This window comes from Myotis davidii, unplaced genomic scaffold (genome assembly GCF_000327345.1).
Source record: "Myotis davidii unplaced genomic scaffold, ASM32734v1 scaffold591, whole genome shotgun sequence".
NCBI lineage: Eukaryota > Metazoa > Chordata > Mammalia > Chiroptera > Vespertilionidae > Myotis > Myotis davidii.
Genome location: NW_006284340.1, coordinates 2,179,761 through 2,197,601, shown reverse-complemented (window position 1 = coordinate 2,197,601; position 17,841 = coordinate 2,179,761). Strand labels below are relative to the sequence as shown.

Here is a 17,841-nt window from a genome sequence, read left to right as displayed (position 1 = left end):
TTTGTTGGGAGGAGACTGGCTTCAGAGACTCTTCTTGGAGACACACATCAGAGACTCACTCAAAGGATCAGGCCCTGGGGGGCGGAGGGGCCGGGAGTCCGGCGCTTTATCTTCGTCTGCGGCCGGGCTGGCGGCGTTGCCGGCCTTGGACACCCGGAGAGCTGCCCGGAGCTGACCTTCCTGCCGGCCGCGCTCTGACGGCCCCCGGTTCTGCCTTCCTTGCCGAGGTCCCCGCTGCCGGGCTCCGGCCCCAGGTAATACCCTTGCTCCCGATCCGATCCTCACTACCAGCCCGGGTCCACCCACCCCGGCCGAGAGGAAGGGGATAGAGGCGGCGGCTGCCACTCCTGCCCCGCGGGCCGGGCCTGGTCCTGGGATGGGGGGCGGAGGAGGCGGCGGCGGCTCCGCGGGTCCTGGGGAGTTGGGGTGATGGAGAGGGCGGGAAAGTTACCAGCTGACCCCCGCTGGCTGGCAGCGTTGGGGATGGCTTTGGTGTCCCACACATGCTGTGGCATCTCGCAAGTCGGTAGTGAAGAAAGTTATGACTTAGAAGACATTTTATTCCTTAAACCAAAAATGCACTCAGGAAGTCGGCTTCTAATTGATTAAGCGGGGGAAGCCCAAAACGAAAAACAACGGCAGAACTTCTCTGGGGATCCAGACCAGAACTTGGCTGGAGATCCTGGCTAGGCTGCTGATCAACTGAACGCTGTCTCCGTGTCATTCCTTCTTCGCCGACTCTGTCTACACCTTTGGGAACCCCTGGATCTGCTGGGGTTGGACCCCGGCAAGGATGGATTTTGGAAGGAGCTTTGAGACATTCAAGAGTAATCACCTAATAAAGAAAGTAATCTTTAAAAATACCTGTGTCTCAATGCATCACACACGTAGAACTCTCAAAGACTTCCCACTTCTCATCAGCAAAAAGACCAAATTACTGCCGCCACTCTTCCCGTCTCCAGTTGATTTGGGCCCACTTTTCTTTTGGATCTCTGGGCTCCAGCCACAGGGGTTTTATATTTGTTCTAAGAAAGCTTCTTTCTCGTTAAGATCGCCACCTCTTAGGCACTGTTCTCTCCCTTCCTCCAACTCCTATGTATCCTTCATTATCAGCCCAAATATCACTACAGGGAACCCTTCCTGTCCTGGTGAAGTTCTCCCAGCATTCTGTTTTCCTTAGCTGCAGTTAATCATTGTAGCAATGATTAGTTACTTAGATCAGTGGTTCTCAACCTTCCTAATGCCATGACCCTTTAATACAGTTCCTCATGTTGTGGTGACCCCCAACCATAAAATGATTTTCGTTGCTACTTCATAACTGTAATTTTGCTACTGTTATGAATCGTAATGTAAATATCTGATAGGCAGGATGTACTTTCATTGTTTGCGACCCACAGGTTGAGAACCGCTGACTTAGATGCTTTGTTTCCTCTACTAGCAGGTAAATTTCATGAGCGCTAACTAGTCCCCATCTTATTTGTGGCTTCATTCTCTAGAGCAGTGGTTCTCAACCTTCCTAATGCCGCGACCCTTTAATACAGTTCCTCTTGTTGTGGTGACCCCCAATTTCATTGTTACAAATTGAACATAATTAAAGCATAGTGGTTAATCACAAAAACAATATGTAATTATCTATGTGTTTTCCGATGGTCTTAGGAGACCCCTGTGAAAGGGTCGTTCGACCCCCAAAGGGGTCTCGACCCACAGGTTGAGAACCGCTGCTCTGGCCTGGCACAAAGAGTGAATGAGTTGGAGGACAGGGGAATGAACTTTTGAATAGGAAATAATTAAATGGGGAAGAGTGCCTGTTTCCTTTGGGAAGGAAGTGGGAAATGCTTTTAATACATTAATTTTGGAATTTATCAGGTGAGATTAGTAAATATGGTGACCATACAGATGTTCGAAAACCTGTCTGTGTTCTTTAGTTTTGCTAATTGACTCAATGACCTAATTCTTTGATATGTAACTGTTGTGGGGTTGTGTTTAGAAGGAATAGGAAGAAATTTTATGTTTTGGATTGTAAATTTATCTGCAACTGATTCTCCTCTCCACTCCACCTCCCATCCCCCACTGAACCTAGGTGTGCTACAGCAAAGTTCTTCACTGAGAGTAGGTGCTCACTATTTGTTTTATAGATTTATAGGTTCTTTTGCAAGCTTTATTAATAGGAACACTCTAGGCAGGCTAAAGTTGACACTTCTTTTAACCTGGTTCATTTGTTTCTCAAATCAATTCTTTTTGTTTTGCTTTTGTTAAACAGGAAACCATGGGCCCAATAGAGCATCGTTTTTGCTGAAAGCCCATGCTCCCAAATCTAGATTTAATACCTGGTCTGATTGCAGTCCTGATCTCTCCCAGAAACATAATCTACCTGATAAGACCCCTGCCTTGCCCTACGGGAAGGTGTCCTTGCCTGAAATAGTCCACCCTTAACTTCTTAGTACTACCCTCTTCCTGCCTATAAAAACCTTTCATTTTGTACAACTTATCAGAGCACCCTTCTAGTTGCTAATGGGATGCTGTCCAATTGAACCGCTTAATAAAAACAATTAGATCTTCAGATTTACTCAGCTGAATTATAATACTTTTAAAAAAAATTTTTAAAAAGACAATCAGAAATGAATACAGTAACTGAAATGAAAGATACATTAAGTGGAATCAACAGCAGATTATTAACACTTTATTAGGCCAAATTAGATGCTATCACACTGAATATTACAAAACCAACGCATAGATTAGATTCTTAAGAAATAATTGTTTAATCAGTGTGTTGTATTTTAAAATAATTATCTAGTCAGCTTTATGTCATCTTGGGTATAAATGTTTCCACTGCTACTTACTGGCTATGTGACTTTGAACAAGTTTCATAGCATTTCCAAATCTTTTGTGTCTTTTAAAGTGGAAATGTTAAGTGAGATATGTGATGCACTTAACCTGGCATCAAGCACAGTAAGTGTTACTGACTTAGTAAAAATTAATGCCGGGTGTCTTCATTGCTGGACCTCTTGCAAGACTAGTCTTATGATCATTGTTTTCACTTCCTTAGCTCATTTTGCAACCCAGTCCCATACATTTCTTTGTCCTTCCTGAAACTAACTAGAAGTAAATCATAGCTATTAATGTCCCCAAATTGTGAAATATCACTATCCTTTTTTTTCTCCATTTAAAATATTTACTGATTTTAGAGAGAGGAAAGAAGGAAAGGAGGGAGGGAGGGAGGGAGGGAGAGAGAAACTTCGATTTGTTGTTCCATTTATTTATGTATTTATTGGTTGCTTCTTGTATGTGCTTTGACCAGAGATTGATGCTGTAACCAACTGAGTTACCTGGTTGAGGCCTCCATTTTTTGGTTCTACTTAAATTCTCCTTGGTATTGGCCATAGATTACCTCTTGAATCGTCTAACTTGATTTTGAACATTACTTGCTCCTGGTTCTCTAATTTCTCCTAGTCTTGCTTTTTTAGTGTTCCTTAATTCCCTTATGATATTGGGGAAATGACTTAACCACCTGTAAAATGGGATATTAGTACCTGCCTGCCTGCATAGAAATGAATCATAGTGTAAAGTTAATATTAGCTTTATTATTTCCTAGGCAACCTCTTGACTTATGGTCTCCCTGGGCAATCTCCTTCCTGTGTCTTGGCCTTAGCTGCTGCCTGTGCATACTGATGAATCCCAGATTTCCATCTTCAGTCTGAACTTGTGTATTCATCGACCTGTTGGTCATCAGCATTTGGCTGACCCACACTCACATCATATTAAGCTTGTCTACTCCTTTCTCTTCTAAAGTTGCTGCGTTAGAAAACTCACTTGGGATCTAGATTTACAACTGCCTTCTGGATATAGCCATCTGAATATCTCATAGATGCCTCAGATTAATGTTTGTAAATTTATCTCCCTTATCTCTTCTTTCTTCGTTTGTTCACTTAGTAAACTCATGTCATTTGATCCTTACTTCAGACCTTTATCATTTTTTGTGTGAGCTCTGTTCTCCCTGTCAGTAATCTTCTTTCATTGCACATCTGTCATATTGTCACACGAGTTATCTTACTAAAAGACAAATGTCAAGTCACCCTGTTATTTAAAAAAACTATCAGCTCCTTGTTTGTGCTCTAAGTTCCAGACTCCTTGGAATGGCCTCGTAAAGGCCTTTGACTTTGACTTTTGCCCTTCTGCTTGCTCTGTGCTCAGCTTTATTCCTTCTCTTCCTTGAAGATTTAAACTAAATTTTACTTTCTTCAGGAAACCTTTTCTAATTGCCCTGATGATCCGTTGGCCACCAGGCTGAACTCCCTTCATACTACATGATATCTCAACTACTATTCTGTAACACCATTAGGTGTTATGATTACATTTTAATGACTTTTGCCCACTGGATTTTCACTTCTGGAGGGTACAGACCTGTGGTCGGCAAACTGCGGCTCGCGAGCCACATGTGGCTCTTTGGCCCCTTGAGTGTGGCTCTTCCTATGCCTTAGGAGTACCCTAATTAAGCTAATAACATTGTCCCTACCTATATAGTTTAAGTTTAAGAAATTTGACTCTCAAGAAATTTCAATCCTACTGTTGATATTTGGCTCTGTTGACTGATGAGTTTGCCGACCACTGGTACAGACTTTTCGTGGTAATCTGCGTATCCTAGGGCTCAGCACACACCTCAATAAAATGTTTGAAATAATGTTTGAAAAACATTTTTAAGCAAATTGTCTTGCCTTCTATGTTTAAACTACCACAGCCTTTTAAAGAATGTCAGGGTCATTAAAAACATGAACAAGGTCTGTACTTGCTCACGTTTTTCATAGTGTGCTCTCTTCCCATCCTGTTTTGATGCCTAGCAAACTTCTAGTTCTTCTTTTGAACTCTGGCTCGATGAATGCTACTTCCTCTATGAGGACTTGTTTGCTAACATCATTGTAGAAAGAGGTGCTGAATATACATGAATTTTATTTTCAGATAATTGATTGGCACATATCTTTTAAGTGTCAGAACTTAAGAAAGATTTTTAGTCTAAATTGCCTTGCCTTCTATTTTTAAACATAGCCTTTTAAAGATGTGCCAAGGTCACTGAAGCATGAACTTCAGCTAAGGTCTGCTTTGATACAATGATGTATGAGGGGACGCATAAGAAACATAACTCCTTTGATCACACTGAAAACAAAACATAAAACTTCTACTTGTTCTCTTTTTTTTAATGTTGAGTCATACTTTTAAAGTTTTCTTTCTTTACTGTCATTTATAATTATGCTCTGGCAGTCACTACTTTTTTTTCTGTTTGAAAATGGGGACAGGATTTACCCCAACATATGGTTATTGTTAGCACTAAAGGAGATAATGTACACGAAGTTCTTATCAAAGAGTGAAGAAAATAGTAAGTACCCATTAAGAGAACTTACTAACAATTCTGATCATGTTTATTCTAATTTGAATTGTTTCAGGAGAACAGTCGCTCAAGTTTGAGTGGTTTCCAATGGAGTAAAGAGTATGGCATTTGCCAGCAAATTGTTTTTTAGAGTCTCTTAGGTAACCTAAGCTTAGAATTGGGTCCTGAATGGCAAATGTTGATGAATAGTCTTAAGTTCTAGAACAGATCGTTTTTATGTATATACTTACAACTTAAATCCCAAACTAGGTAAATATCCTCATTGACCTAGTTATATAACGTCATTATATTTACCATTTAATATTTTTTTTAAAACATATTTTATTGATGTTTTACAGAGAGGAAGGGAGAGGGACAGAGAGTTAGAAACATCGATGAGAGAGAAACATCGACCAGCTGCCTCCTGCACACTCCCTACTGGGGATGTGCCCTCAACCAAGTACATGCTCTTGACCGGAATCGAACCCGGGACACTTCAGTCCGCAGGCTGACGCTCTATCCACTGAGCCAAACCGGCTAGGGCTACCATTTAATATTAATGGGTAAAGTTAGAAATAAAAGTGAATATCAATTCCAACTGTTATACTAGCCTATTACAAATTGTTTCATGGACATATGAAGCACAATTGTTTTATTTTCTTAATGTATATGAAAATGCTTGGTATCCATTTATTAATTTACTCAACAAATGAGTAGGTATATTCCAGGTGTAGTTCTAGATACTTGGGTAAAATGGTGAACTAGACAGAATTCTACTTTTCATGGGGATTATAATTATAGTCTTGTGGGGTAGATAGATAATAAGTGCTATAATGTATTGGATAGTAAGTGCTTTGAAGAAAAAGCAAGGTAACGAATAAGAGTAACAGGGTATGAGAGTGTTTATTTTAGTTGAGGGGCATTTGAGCAGAGAACTGGAATGAAGCGAAGGAGAAAGCCTTGAGGACAGCTGTGGAAATGAGCTTGGCTTGCTCAAGAAATAGCAAAAGGCCAAAGTAACTAGAGTAGAGCAAGTGAGAGAATTGTAGTAGGAGGTTGAGGGCGCTGGAGGGAGAGGGTAGGTGGTGAGTGGCAGATCACGGAGGAGTTACTAGAACATGATGAGGACTTAAAACAACATCCAATGTTTGAAGGATTTGGAGCAGGGGAGTGACTTGCTCTGACATCTTTAAAAAGGATTACTCGGGTGTTATGTTAAAAAAATAGTACAGAGGGGAGAAATTGAAGAGAGTCCAGTAGGAGGCTACTATAGTGAGAGGTGACAGTGGCTTAGACTGTGGTGAAGGTGGTGGATATGGTGAGGAAAGATTAGAATTGGGTGTATATTTTGAAGGCAGAGTAAATTGGACTTGCTGTTGGATTGGATAAGGGAGATTAAAGAATCAAGGATCACTTCCTAGTGTTGTTGTTGTTGTTTTTTAAGTCCAGGCAAAGATTCACTGTTAGTCCCATTAACTGAGATGGGGAAGGCAGTAAGAAGAATGGAATTGGAGGGAATATCAGTAATTCAGTTTTGATCATGTTATGCGATGCCTACGAGACACCTACTTGAAATAGGCCTTTGGATATGAGCCTGGAGCTCAGAGAAATGTGGGCTGGTATGGGGAGAAGGGAATTAAAGAATTGGTGTGGAGGTATCAGATTAAGTGAACTGGTGGTGTTCAGAGGGTTAGATGCTGGAAATCAGAATTATGGACATGGAGCAGTTATTGGTGACAGGAAGTTCTAGGGGAAGGTGTAACTGGGACATAGGAACAGCTTGTTGGAGAAAAGAAGAAGTTTAGATTGAAAGACAGGGTATTGGATGGATCTGTGTACATGGGTGATGAAGTGTGGAAGAATTAGTGAGAGGATGGGGAGGGAGTGAGGTGTTCACCTCCTCAGTGAATGAGGGGAGTGATCAGGAAGACAGCACATACTTGCAACAGGAGAGGTATCAGTTGTGATAATCTGGCTGACCTGGGGCGGAGAAAGGTGACCTGGAGATGATAGGACACAAGGAGGATAAACTCCCCTTCCAGGTGCGGTGTTAATGGGAGGGCAAGAAAACACTGTGGTACACCTCACATAAGATCAGTGGTCCATCTTAGCACTTAGAAACCATGTAGCATTAACTACAGTTTGAATTTTTGACTTTGCAACAGCTCAAGTTGTTTGCCTAGCTACTGTCTAGATTGGTAAGGGATCATTCAGTTCTATTTTAGATGAGTGGTTCTCTCTTTCATTCCTCACCTGGGTGAATGCAGTGTCTGCTCACTGGCCCTTTGCATGCACTCCTGACCTCATTGTGGTCTGCTCTCCATACAGAGGCCAAAATGATCCATCTGTCTAGAGAAGGAACAATTGAGCTGAGCATTACTATAATTTGCCTCCATTTTTTGCTGTAACGCTATATACTGTTAGCTGACATGCATGGCAGGAGGAACTCAGTTTAGACATCATCTCATACTTTTACCATCTACGTGATCGAAGGATTTGGTCAGAATTGAGGTGAGCCATTTTAAGTAATAGTTATCCTTCCTAACATCTGTATGTATGACAATAATAAAATGTTAATATTACCTTGAAAACCACATGATCTTTGAGCTGCACTTGAGGAAGTATGTGATTATGGCACTTTATTTACCCTCATCTAGTACATCATAAAGCAAACAAGTAGAATTTGAGAATGACATGGCTTAATGTTTGACTGTGTCATTTAGCATACAGGAGGTATGTGTGTAGATATCAGATTACTTAATTCTTTTCACTTGGTTGTTAATAAAATGTTGGCACTTTAGTGCATACTATCATACTTTTTTATGATGATAAACTGTAGTAGCATTTATATTAATTTTCTAGATGAAGAAACAGATTGAGAGAGGTTGGAAGATTTACCCAAGCACATAATGATAAGATGAAGCAAAGACGTAAACTACCATATTCTGATACCAAATCCTGTGTTTTTTCCACTGTTACAGTTCTCACTTCCTGCTAATGGAGGAATTTGAGGCCAACGGCATTAGTATAGACTCTGATAAAAAGGTTTTGTTATGAAGTTAGCATTTTCTGCTTTGGCTCACTTCTAAAATAAGTAGATGAAATTATGGCAGAGTGATGTGTTTTAGCTTTTGATGTAAGGCTTTGTTCTTTAGATGAGGCTGATGGTTCCTAATTTCACGACAACGGTCTTTTTCTACAGGGTAACCAGGCTTAACTTTTTTTTTTGGGTCTATTAGACATCATTTATTTGTCAAACTTGGTTTATTAAGTATTTCTTTCACTTCTTAATAAGTGCTTTTAATCAACATGAGAACTGATTTCTCACTGAGTTGATAGTGTCAGCTAAAAGCAAAGTGACATTGTTTTTGTTAGCCTGTATTGTTTATGTGACAAATGTATAATTTTTTTCATTATTGAAATATTTGAAGTAGTTTTTGCATTCCTTTAAGAGTCCCGGGGGCCCTTCCCCCCCCCCCCCCAATTAAGAGCAGTTGGAGATCTTATTTTGGAGTAGGATGTGTAAAGGTGTTAACAGTAAAGATGATGCTTACTGGCTTCCTCCTAGCATATATTTTCCTCTTGATTCTCTTAGAGCATTGTATCCTTTTACTTAGGATAAGGGGTTGTGGTATAACTGAAGCATCCACTTTCTGTATAATGCATGCCTGCCATGCTCCAGGGACTCCCCACTAGATTTGGGGGGTTCAAAGAGTAAATGCCATGTAATCCCTGTCTTGGAAGAGCTTATGCTAGTGTAAGAGGGAGACAGCATTGCTCTCTGAGTATAGTAGTAAGGTCTTCGTCACAGTGAGATGACTGGTGGTGGTCAAAGGAACCTTAGCAGAGGACACAGGTCTGGCGATTACAGGATAGGTAGGCTGTGGAATCCGGTAGTTCTCGTTTTGAATCCCAGTTCTGCTGTCAGAGAATCATATGATTTAGGGCAAGTTAAATCACTTCCTTAACAAGATTTTTCTCATCTGTAAAATGAAGATAATACCTACTTTCTAACTTTGTAAAGATTTGATAAGAAAATGGAAAGGACTCAGCAGCACATGGTAGGTACATAATAGCTGCTCACTAAGTCAAAGCTGCAGTTGTTGTTACTACTGCTGTTCCTGCTGCTGCGGCTGGGACTCTTACCTTTAAGGGTGTGTAGGGTTAGCTAGATAGAGAAAGGCAGAGGAGAATGGGCTTTCTAGAGACAGGAAAGAGGGTAACAGAAGACATGGGGACCAAAGACATTTGAGGAATAAAGTAATAGTAACTACTTTAAAGATTATATTGAAATGAAAATACATCATACATGAGTAGTAAAGCACATAAGCACTCACAAGTGGAGTCTGTTTTTAATCCACTTTATCCCCTGTGTAATTCCTTTTTTTACACATTTGGGTTCTTTTTGCATTTCTCACTCTATGGTTTCCTTCCCTGATTTCTTTTCTACTTGATGTGTTACTTCAAGATGTGTCGGACATCTTTCAGAGTTTAGTGGTCTGTTCTCACTTCTCTGATCTTTTCTGTTGGAGAACTAGAAGCTCTTCCGGCTTCCTCTGTCCCTGTGACACAGATGACTTTCAGATGTGTCAGTTGCCCCGACGACCTCTTTCCTAGGTTCCTCTCAATGAGATCTCATTGGCCTCCTAAAATTTCTACGTGACACATCCACCTACCTTTCCATAATGGTTTCATTTGTTCAGTTTCAGGAAATACTGGAAGGGGACTGATCTACATTTGTCAGATCTTTACTTTGGCAAGCAGTGGTATTTAAGAAAATAATCAAACTCCCATGTACTACATTTCATACAGAAAAGAACATTTTAACCTGAAAGTTTAGAAAGATGGTAATCTTAGAATTTAAAAATATGTAGCTTTAAAACCAGTGTAGTGAGTACTTCATTATTTTTCTTTTTGCTTCAGATTAATGAAAATGTAATAGATAATAAACACTGCTTTGGAGTAAGCCTTATTATGTCTTGACATTGATCTGTCAAAATTTGACTTTGATCATATTTTCCAGTGCTTAAAATGGCTCACCACTGCCTAACAGAAAGAAAAAAAAATCCTAATTTCTTAGGCCTTTACAGTTTGATTCCAGCTCTCTTTTCTAGTCTGTCCTTTCGTCATATTTCTCTTTTATCAACTTTAAAAAAATTGAAATAGTGTTGTTTGGATTGGACCCGGATTCAAATCTGACCCTGTCATTAGCTGTTTGGTCTCCACAGGTTATTGTAATGAGAAGGAGGAAAGCAGCCCTCGGCACCCGAGAGCTGCACGGGGCTGTCAGCTAGGCCTGGGTGATGCTGCTAGCTAGCCCGGCGCTTAGAGCTGGTTCTTGGTGTTCCGTTGAAAACAATTTCATTGACCGTCAGCATCAGAAAAGGCCATTCTGTGACCATGATGGGTCAAGACAAAAAATGTCCATGCCATCATCATGTCTGAACACAAACAAAACATGGTCATTGTCCAAGTCACAACATTTCCAGCGTCCTCCTCCTCAGACAAACATCACTTAGGGTTTCTGCTTAGCAATGCCAGCTTTATCTTCCTCCTAGGGAGCCTTCCTCTAGAGATGTGTTGAGAAACCCCGTCATAGCATTGTCTCGGCTTTCTGACATCACCCAGGGAACAGTGACCCTCTGCTTCTTTGTACTCTCACCCGAAATCACCTAGCCAAGTTCCAAATCCTAAGTAAGTCAGTTCTAATACCCCCTTACTGAGTCACCCCACAGTTTCCCAGGGTGTGTGTTCCTAATAAACCCAACTTGTGCAACTGGTGTGGGGGTGGAAGGTAGTGACAATAACTACTTTGAGCCTTATTTTTTTCTCATATGGAAACCAGGAGTAACACCATCTGTTTTGCAGAGTTATTATGAAGATTAGATGGGAAAATGGAAAGCACATGTAGTCCTTGCACTTTGTAGATACTCAACAAAAGCTTGTTTCTTGTCCTTTTGTAAAGTGGTCTGCTGTGATCTCTTGAACAGGGCTCCTGTTTTAACCCTTTCTTACCCATGAGTGCCCTGTTCTCCTCCTTCAAGACTATGTCCAGATACCTTCTATTCTGTGAAACCTTTACATCTTTTAATGCTCTCTTCTGTCTCTGACCTTCAGATATTATTGTTTTCTCCATTGACTCGACTGTTCATCGTACTTTACCTTGCAGCATCTTTGTACTTACCTTTTATTATTGAATTCTTGATTTTTCATATGCTTATGCCTTGTTTGTTCAATTAAAATGTTCTTTAATAATGAGGGCTTGGTTAAATAAGAGCCTTTGAAACCAGTCAGTTACTTTATAGGGGCTAATTTCTTCACATTTGTGATAGTATCTTGTACTCAGAAAATGCTTAAACATGATCAAAGTAAAACAGAAGGGAGAGTATATATCATTCTTTTACCTCTGAATATTGTGATATTGTGAAATTTGCCTAAACCAGATACTTGGTTCAAAACTTTTTGCGTCTTTTTTCCTAGCTAACACAATGGTGGGCGAAGAGATGTCTCTAAGAAAACGGCTGTCAAAGTCCAGTGACGATCCTGAAGAAAAGGAAGACCAGGGAAGCCCTGCAAAGCAGGCCCCAGAGACACCTAGTAATGGTGAGGCTTTTAATTTTTAGGTGAATTAATGAAAGAGAACAAATTCATTTCTAGAACACTGAGCCATCTCTTTAGCTCTCTTTATTATACATGGATATGCTGACAGGCACTGCAAAGATGCAGAAGGGAAAACTATACTGAGAATGTAAAGGAACACCAATTTAATTGTTAGTCACAGCCACTGTAGATACTAATGGTGACACGGCACATCTCATAGAGGTGAGTTTTATTGATGTAAATGGAGTTCGCAATGTATACTTAAATGTAGGATTTAAATTACATAGTGTTTCATGTAATGATAAATTAGAAAAACAAGCTCTTAATTAATTCAGTGAATATTTTTGGGGTACCTACTATGTTTTAGACACCATTCATCCATTTATTCATTTCTTTCTCTTTTTTTAATTGTTTTATTGCTTAAAGTATTACAAAGGGTATTACATATGTATCCTTTTTCCCCCGCCCTTGACAATCCCCTGGCTTCCCCTACCCCCCAGCGTCTTATGTCCATTGGTTATGCTTATATGCATGCATATAAGTCCGCATGTATTACTTTAGAATAATAATACTTTTAATCCTCAACCCACTCAATGTCTGCTCCCCGCACTTCCCAACCCCCTTGGCGTCCTGGACCAACCTCCTTGACCTTCCCAACCACCGCCTCCCCTACTGCCCCAAGTCCCCGGGAAAACATTTGGGGGACCGGGCGGGAGACACGGGGCTGCGGGACTTGGGAGAAGGGTGTAGGCTGTAGCTGGGGGGTCCATCGCACCCCCAATTCACGCCACTTCAGAGCGAGCCGGGCACTAGGAAAAAGGGGTGACATCTCCCTTCCAGCGCCCTCCGGCCTCCAGCTGGGTTGTGAGTGGAAGGTCCTGGTGGGAAGCGAAATTGCCCCAGCGTCTAAGTAATTGTGAGCTTTTCTCCCCGCCCCCACTTCTGCCCCTGCAGTCAGCGTCACCGTAGGGGGCAAGCAGTACCTCCTGGGAGTTATGTCCTCTTTCGAAAATTATCTATTTAGGTCCATTGCCCATTTTTTTATTGGATTGTTTATCATCCTTTTGTTAAGTTGTATGAGTTCCCTGTAAATGTTGGAGATTAAACCCTTATCAGTGATAACATTGGAAAATATGTTCTCCCCTGCAGTGGGCTTTCTTGTTGTTTTGTTGATGGTTTCTTTTGCTGTTCAGAAGCTTTTTATTTTGATGTAGTCCCATTTGTTTATTTTCTCTTTAGTTTCCAATGCCCTAGGATCTGTATTGGTGAAGAAATGCTTCGGCATATGTCTGAGATTTTGTTGCCTTTGGATTCTTCTAATATTTTTATGGTTTCCCATCATATATTTAAGTCCTTTATCCATTTTGAGTTTATTTTTGTGTATGGTGTAAGTTGGTGGTCTAGTTTCATTTTCTTGCATGTATCTGTCCAATTTTCCCAACACCATTTACTGAAGAGACTATCCTGACTCCATTGTATGTTCTTGCCTCCTTTGTCAAATATTAATTGAGCATATTGGTTTGGGCCAATCATTTATTCATTTCTTCAGAACCTAACCTACCAATGATTGGTGCCCTGCTAGGAGCTGAGGCTTACAGCGGTGATCAGTCCTCATGGAGCTCTGAGTTAAATGAATAAGAAACCCTCCCTCTGCAATTAACATAATTGGATTTTTATGAATAAGTGCTACTAATTACTCTCTTAATATAGTTGTAATGAGCCTGAAAGTAATAATAGGATAACTAACCTAGTTCACTACCGGGCTATAAATCTTGGGAGAGATAGAGAGATTAGGAAGTTTTATTCTTATATCCAAGTCTGTTTAGCACACGAATACAAAGGTAAGTATGACATAGTACTTGCTAAGGTCAAGGTTTATACTTAAGATTGATAGCTCCAACTTATATGTCATTTATTGCCTCAGGCTATTTATTTTTGCAATGACATTTGTATAGGTTTCATTTCAACATGGATTTGAAAGTTTGAGGCTTGTTTGGTTAACAAATAGAAGTGAAACTTTGAGACAAGTTGTCTGGCACCATGAACTTCTTAAATAAAGAAATATTCTTTTACTTTTCCTACTTAAATTTAATTGTAAATATGAGCAGCTGGATCCCCAAAATGTTTCAGCTTACATTTGCATAATGAAGTGTATTGATTGCTGAACTCTTAGTTAGCTACTTACAAAATATTTATATTGTATATGGGCTAGTTTTAGTGTGATATAAAATGGGAAATTTGAGCCAACATTGGATAGAAACATTCCCCTTTCATGATTTAGGGACTGGGTGATAATCCATTTTGTTTGTCTTAGAGACAGAAAAATTACTTTTTATTGAAACTGTCTATCACCAGATACAATTTTCTCTTTATGTCCCAATTTAAAAATGTGTTTAAATTACTCTAATTCTACATATTTTCAGTACTCCTCATTGTTTAGTTTATTAAGGTTTAACTATTCCAAGTTTTAGATATTAAAAATTGAATTTTTAAGCTTACTAGTAAATTAAGTATGACCTCCTTCTTGGATTAACGTTAAGTAATGATCATCTGAAAATAGATTGTGTTTCTCTAGTTATTTAAATATTTGGTCACTTTGGGGAATAAGCAGGTGGGTAAAATGTAGCCTTTGAGTTTTAAGGACTTAAAAGACACCATGCTACCCCAGACCGTGTGGCCCACCAACCAGGACCCAGAACATCTGCACCACCCGGTAGCTTATTAGAAACATCCCACCTCACATTTACTGAATAAAATTTCATTTTAATATTCTCAGGCGATTCATATGCAGGTTAAAGTTGGAGACATGCATCTTACTGGCAGAATACATACATATATATAAAATATCTGAACATAAAGAACATATTTTGTAACATATTTTATACGTCTTTCAGGCTTTTGTAACATGTTTTGAAAATCCCTTGGCAAAAAAATGAAAAAAAACTCCAGTTATTTTGTAATCTTGCACCTTCATCCAATATATGCATCTAATCATAAAACTGACCAGTCCACATAGAGCCTTTATCTACTGAATAGGTTGAGGGTACATTCCCTTCCTCCCCCCTTAGTATAAAGGCAAAAGCACGTTTGTTTTAGAAAAAGCAGAGAAGCAAAGTCCAAATGGTTGTGATTTTTTCCTTGCATACATTCCTAGAAATTGTTTTTAGGTCAAAGGGGATGCATATTATAAGATTATTTTGGTAGAGATTGCCAGATTGTCCTCTGGAAATATTGCACTCCCAGTGGCAATATGGGAGTACCTGTTACTTCAAACTTTTTTCAATCGTTGATGATGTAACCTTTTGAGTAAATTATATGGTATTCTGAGAGATGAAAAATTTCACTAACTTGAAAAATGCTTTGTGCAATGAGAGGTAACATAGTTACCAGCAGAAATAAAGTTACTGAGCATTAATTAATACTTTCTATAGCTTTTAAGGTCAAAAGAAGGAGATTGAATGTTTTAGCTCATTACAGGAAGATTAGTCAAAAGAAATGGAAGATATTAGCTGATACTTTCTTTGACAGCTTTTTAAACTTAAAAAAAAAAGAGTTATGCTAAAAAATCAGCCCATAAAAGTTTCACATTTTAAGAGGGCCTACAAAATATTGTCAGTGATTATTGTTTTCTGTGGTGAAATGTATTTGAGGCAAATTTGTCTTCTAGAGAGTTGCAAAAAAATCATTTGGGGCTCTGGCCGTTTTGACTCAGTGGGTAGAGCGTCAGCCTGCGGACTCAAGGGTCCCAGGTTTGATTCTGGTCAGGGGCATGTACCTTGGTTGTGGGCACATCCCCAGTAGGGGGTGTGCAGGAGGCAGCTGATTGATGTTTCTCTCTCATCAATGTTTCGAACTCTCTATCCCTCTCCCTTCCTCTCTGTAAAAAATCAATAAAATGTATATAAAAACAAACAAAAAACCCCACAAAAGCTTCTTTAAAAAAAAAATCATTTGGGTACAATTTTGCCCAGGCATAACGGGTACATTCAGTTTTAAATAATGGGGCATGAGGTACAACTTGACTATTTTGAAAGAAAGTCTATGATATGTTTTGCTTCTAATGAGATATTCTTCCCGATTTTATCTCCACGTGTTACCAAGACCCGGGGTAGGAATATAATCATAAATTGTAACAATTTTCTAATGGGGAAAATATTAATACAGTTCACTTTATGACAGTTTTTAAAGGTGTAGTTGCAAGAAATATGTATGGATAAAATGTTTGAGGAAAGAGCTTGTATTTTTTAATCTTTTCATTGTTCTATCAAGAACATTGTTGGCCCTGGCTGGGTAGGTAACTCATTTGGTTAGAGTGTTGTCCTGATATGCCAAGGTTTGATCTCTGGTCAGGACACATAAAAGAAGCAACCATTGAATGCATTAATAAGTGGAACAACAAATCAGTATTCTCTCTCTCTCCTTAAAATCAATAATAAAACAAAGAACATTCTGGAATCTAATTTTAATAACTTTATCAAAAGTTAAATCTTGGAATTCTAGGCACTTAGAATAAGAATTGGTCTTAGCTGTCATTTGATTATGCCCTTACATGCAACACATGCATCTGAGATTAAAGCCTGGTACTGCCTTCAGGTTAATCTAGTGTCCTTAAGCACCTTTGATCTATGTGTGTATAAGGCAGTGTACCAAGTTTGCTAATAGTTCAGATAAATACGATACGAAAACAGAAAGCAGTCCTATGTTATAAATAGGAGTTAAGTAAATTATAGTAACTAAATGGAATAGGAGACCAATAGGGTGAGGGTAGGTACCTTGCTTTAGAATGGAAGGAAGTCTCACAGAAGTAGAATTTGGCCTTTGAACAAGAGACTGGGAGAGAGCTTTCAGGCCAGAAGATAGGAGTTCGCAAAGGCATGGAGTTTAAGACAATATAGATTATGTGTATGGTGTTTTGTTTACTTTTAGAGAGGATTGCTGGGGGCAGGGGGAGTAGTACAGATGGATTTGTGTTTTGTTTTCATAGATAAACAGACAAAATTGGAAAGGCCAGGAGGAAGTGAGAAGGTAGGGCTTGAAGTCTTAACTGAGTGTGTAGTCATGACTGACTGCCTACATAGTGTATGACTTATAGCCTGTCAGTGCTTAATTTCCTCTTGCAGAACAAAGGAGGGTAAGTGTGAAAGCACTGTATGCAATATGATATTAAGCAAAACATATCATAGGTTCATTAAGGTATTATTTTATCTTCTCCTTGATGGTGCTGCAGCTCTCTGTCCCACATCCTTAGGTAGCTTTACAGTTCTCTGCTATATATATAATAAATCAACTAAGAATTAAAATCTACATGAGATCTTTTTGTTTGTTTTTTTTACATGAAATCTTTTCATATTTCTACCAGATATTCTCTCTTTGGATTTAAAAATAGGATCATATGATGTTATAAAAGTTTAAGTAGGCGTACAGTTATTTGTATGGAAAGAGACACACAGGTTATGATTATTGCAATAGTTTTATTAACTGTTTTGCATACTCACAACTATAAACCTACTTTTGCTCACCCCTGTGTGGATAACCCACACAGTTGATACAGGTGTGTGATAAAAGAAAAATAAACCAAAGTTAACCCCTATTGAGTAATATAGTTCCTGGATTTATTTTGATTACAGAATAGAAATCTGTTTTTAGCTTTGAAAAAGTTGTAGGCCAATTGTGATTGGTATTTCCATTTATTGCTTTTGTAGATTATTCACATTACCCCTTTAAAATCTCAATTTGTTGTCCTCATGCTAAATACTGGGGCTATTTTCTCTTAATAGTCCTTATTCAAGATATTTTGGTTTCATTAAAAAAATGCTGAAATATGCTTATAAATCTTTAAATTTAAAGTAATATATACTCATTTAAAAATGCAGGCATCATAG

General features: G+C 39.1%; 1 protein-coding gene across 2 annotated transcripts in view; it reads left to right on the top strand.

Annotated features, from left to right (window-relative positions):
* Positions 1 to 83: 83 nt before the first annotated feature.
* Positions 84 to 17,841, top strand: part of SOAT1 (sterol O-acyltransferase 1) — a 41,795-nt gene continuing 24,037 nt past the window's right edge. For both annotated transcript variants that reach the window (XM_015570116.1, XM_006754505.2), the window contains exons 1-2: positions 84 to 254; positions 11,840 to 11,962. In XM_015570116.1, the coding sequence (XP_015425602.1) occupies positions 11,960 to 11,962 (3 nt within the window). In that variant the 5' untranslated portion in view covers positions 84 to 254; positions 11,840 to 11,959. The remainder of the gene's footprint in view (positions 255 to 11,839; positions 11,963 to 17,841) is intronic.